This window comes from Buceros rhinoceros, unplaced genomic scaffold, assembly GCF_000710305.1.
Source record: "Buceros rhinoceros silvestris isolate BGI_N320 unplaced genomic scaffold, ASM71030v1 scaffold23116, whole genome shotgun sequence".
Classification (NCBI taxonomy): domain Eukaryota; kingdom Metazoa; phylum Chordata; class Aves; order Bucerotiformes; family Bucerotidae; genus Buceros; species Buceros rhinoceros.
In genome coordinates, this window is record NW_010419601.1 from 1,729 (window position 1) to 4,493 (window position 2,765).

General features: G+C 63.4%; 1 protein-coding gene across 1 annotated transcript in view; it reads left to right on the forward strand.

The window, feature by feature from the left end:
• Positions 1–2,765, forward strand: part of LOC104495962 (cadherin-related family member 2-like) — a gene marked incomplete at its 3' end in the record, with an annotated part of 9,172 nt that overhangs the window by 502 nt on the left and 5,905 nt on the right. Inside the window, exons 2-9 of the mRNA XM_010139016.1 lie at positions 65–130; positions 222–361; positions 630–683; positions 924–1,013; positions 1,604–1,693; positions 2,007–2,129; positions 2,208–2,351; positions 2,493–2,572. Of these exons, the coding sequence (XP_010137318.1) occupies positions 65–130; positions 222–361; positions 630–683; positions 924–1,013; positions 1,604–1,693; positions 2,007–2,129; positions 2,208–2,351; positions 2,493–2,572 (787 nt within the window). The remainder of the gene's footprint in view (positions 1–64; positions 131–221; positions 362–629; positions 684–923; positions 1,014–1,603; positions 1,694–2,006; positions 2,130–2,207; positions 2,352–2,492; positions 2,573–2,765) is intronic.

Genomic DNA, 2,765 nt, shown 5'->3' on the forward strand with positions numbered 1-2,765 from the left:
CAGGGCTGCAGGGTGCAGGCAGAACCCGGCGCAGAGTTGTGCTCAGCACCCCCCCTCCTTGCAGTTTCAGGCAACTCAGCCCCCTACTTCAACATGACCTTCGTCTCCGTGCCCGAGGACCTGGAGTTGGGTGAGTGGGGCAGCCTCGGGGAGACCCTATGGCCCAGGAGGAGAGGCCGGGGGGTGCCCGGGGCAGGGGCTGATGCTGCCGGTGTTCCCAGGCCAGGAAGCTTTCCAGCTGATAGCTATTGACTTAGATGGGGACACACTCACCTACAGTATCAGCGGGCAGGATGCTTACTACTTCACCGTCGATAACCAGACCGGCAACGTGACGCTGAGGAACACCCTGGACCGTGAGGTGAGGTCAGAAACCAGACCAGCCTGCCTGAGCTGGAGCTCAGGGGTGATGAGGATGGAGGGCAGAGCGCCAAGCCCCGTGGAAGAACTGCTCACAGCATCACTGTGGGTCACTCCCTGGCGCCAAAGCCCAGCTTCAGGGGGCAAGAGCTGCCTGGGAGGAGGGAGCACACTACCCAGGGGTGGCAGGTGGGAGGATGTTGGGGCTCAGCTGTCCAAGGGTTGAGCTCCACCTGGCCCTGAACAAACCCTGCCTTGTGTCCCCCCAGCTCCAGGCCAGGCTCACCATCACCATCAGTGTGTACGATGGGAAGAACGATGCAGTGAGTGCTGGAACATGGGCTGGGTGGCTGCAGTGGGTGTTGGGAATGGGGAGGGAAGAAGGGTCTTAGCAGGGCCATGGATGAGGCTTGGTGGGGAAGGGGTCTAGAGGTGGGCTTGCCCAAGGGTGGGTGATGCTGGCTGGCTTTGGAGTCGGAGTGGGTGTGGGTGCCCGAACTGCACCCAGCTCTGCTGGGCACCATCTCCCACACCAATTCCACCCCCTCCCTGACACCTGGTAGGTCTCCAGAAAACTCCCGATCATCGTGGAGGACCGTAATGACAATGCTCCAGTCTTCCAGCGCCTGCCGTATGAAGAGACCATCCCCGAGGTACCTCCCTGGGACCTCCCGGCCCCCACAGGCAGCAGGAGGGGGATGCTGGGTGGCTCCTGTGGCATGGGTGTGCCGGCAGCGGGACAGCGGTGTGCCAGGAACTGGGTGACTCCGTGCCTGGGTGCACAGTGGCCACGTGCCTGGGTGTGAGCTGATGGTGCAGCCGGCACGGCTGACCTGGGAGTGCTCTGTACCGGGGCTGTTCCCAGCAGGAGCCACTGTGCCAGTCTGAGGTGCATGGCTGGGACTCTGCTCTCACGATGAGTTTCTGATCAGGGAGTGCCCAAGCTGCTGCTCAGCCCAGGCCAGGGTGAGGCTGGATCAGGGGGCAGATGGGGTGTGGGGCTGAGCCCAACCCCTCTCCGGCAGCCCTAGGGCTGGGGTGCAGCTCCTGCTCCCAGGGAACCCTGGGGAGGGTGGCAGGAGGTGCGAGCAAGGGCAGCAGCTCATCCCTGCTCAGGACACTGGGCAGCCCCTGGAGTACTGCGGGGCCAGAGCACCTCAGAGCAGGGCTGGCAGGGGCTGGGCCCAGCACCACCCGCCCTCTTCTCCTGGGCAATGCCACCACCCCTGCTCTGTGTCCCCAGAACACGGCACTCGGCAGCATCATCTACACCGTGTTTGCCAATGACAGTGACACCGGGAACGCCTCCAAAGTCAGCTACAGCATCGAGGAGGTGAGCGGGTCATACCCCACACCCAGCCCTGAGCTGCAGCCGTGGGGCAGAAGGTGCTGGGGGACCTCGCCAGGGGCAGCCCCATGGCTCTGGGGGAGCAGGGGCACGTGTCAGGACAGGAGGGGTGGCTCTGCCCCCGCTGGGCAATGGGTGCGAGGGGCTGAACTGTAGCAAGCTGGGGATGAGCCAGGTGGTACGAGGTCCTCACAGCCCATAGGCTAAGCCTGCCGGAAGGATGGGGCTTGAGCCCCCATCTCTGCTGGGGCGCCTCTGCTCCCTGCCTTGGTGACACAGGGTGATGTCCCCTGCTCAGGTGATCCCAGACAGCACGAAGAATCGCTGGCTCTTCTATATCCTGCCCAACGGGAGCGTGGTGCTCAATGGCTCACTGGACTATGCCAAGAACACCTTCTACCAGCTCAGGATCCTCGCCAAGGTGGGGGCCAGCTGGGCTGGGGCTGCAGGGCTGCCAGGTACGGGGGGCTGTGGGACTAATGGGTGCTCTGCTCACCAGGACGGCGGAGGGTTGCTGCACAACATCTTCACCATCCAGAGTAGCTCAACCTACCTGTCCGTGATTATCCGCGACGTGCCCAACCTGGACCCACGGTTCCTCAGTGAGCCCTACTCTGGCTCTGTGCCCGAGAACTGTGCCCTGGTAAGGAGCCTACCTCCCTCACCGCATGTTCCTAACCCTGGACCTCCCTGGGGGCTCTGATGCCGCAGGATGTCTGGGCCACCAGGCACGGGGGTGGCTGGAAATATCACAGGTCTTGCCCTGATGGCTGTGTCCCCCCAGGGCACCACTGTGCTGACCGTCGCTGCCATGGACAGAGACGTGGGGGTGAACGATGAAATCTCCTACAGCATCACCAGTAAGTGATGGGGCAGGGCAGGATGGGCAGGGTTGAGCAGTGGAAGGGTGGGATGGGCAGGGGGTGATCAGGCAACAAGAGGCACCATGGGGACTGGTTCTAGGCTCCCAGGTGCTGCCAGCCTGTGCTGCTGGCAGAGAGAGGACCAGGCCTGCATTTCCCAGTGGCTGCAGCTGCTTTTTCATGTCCCCCTGCCC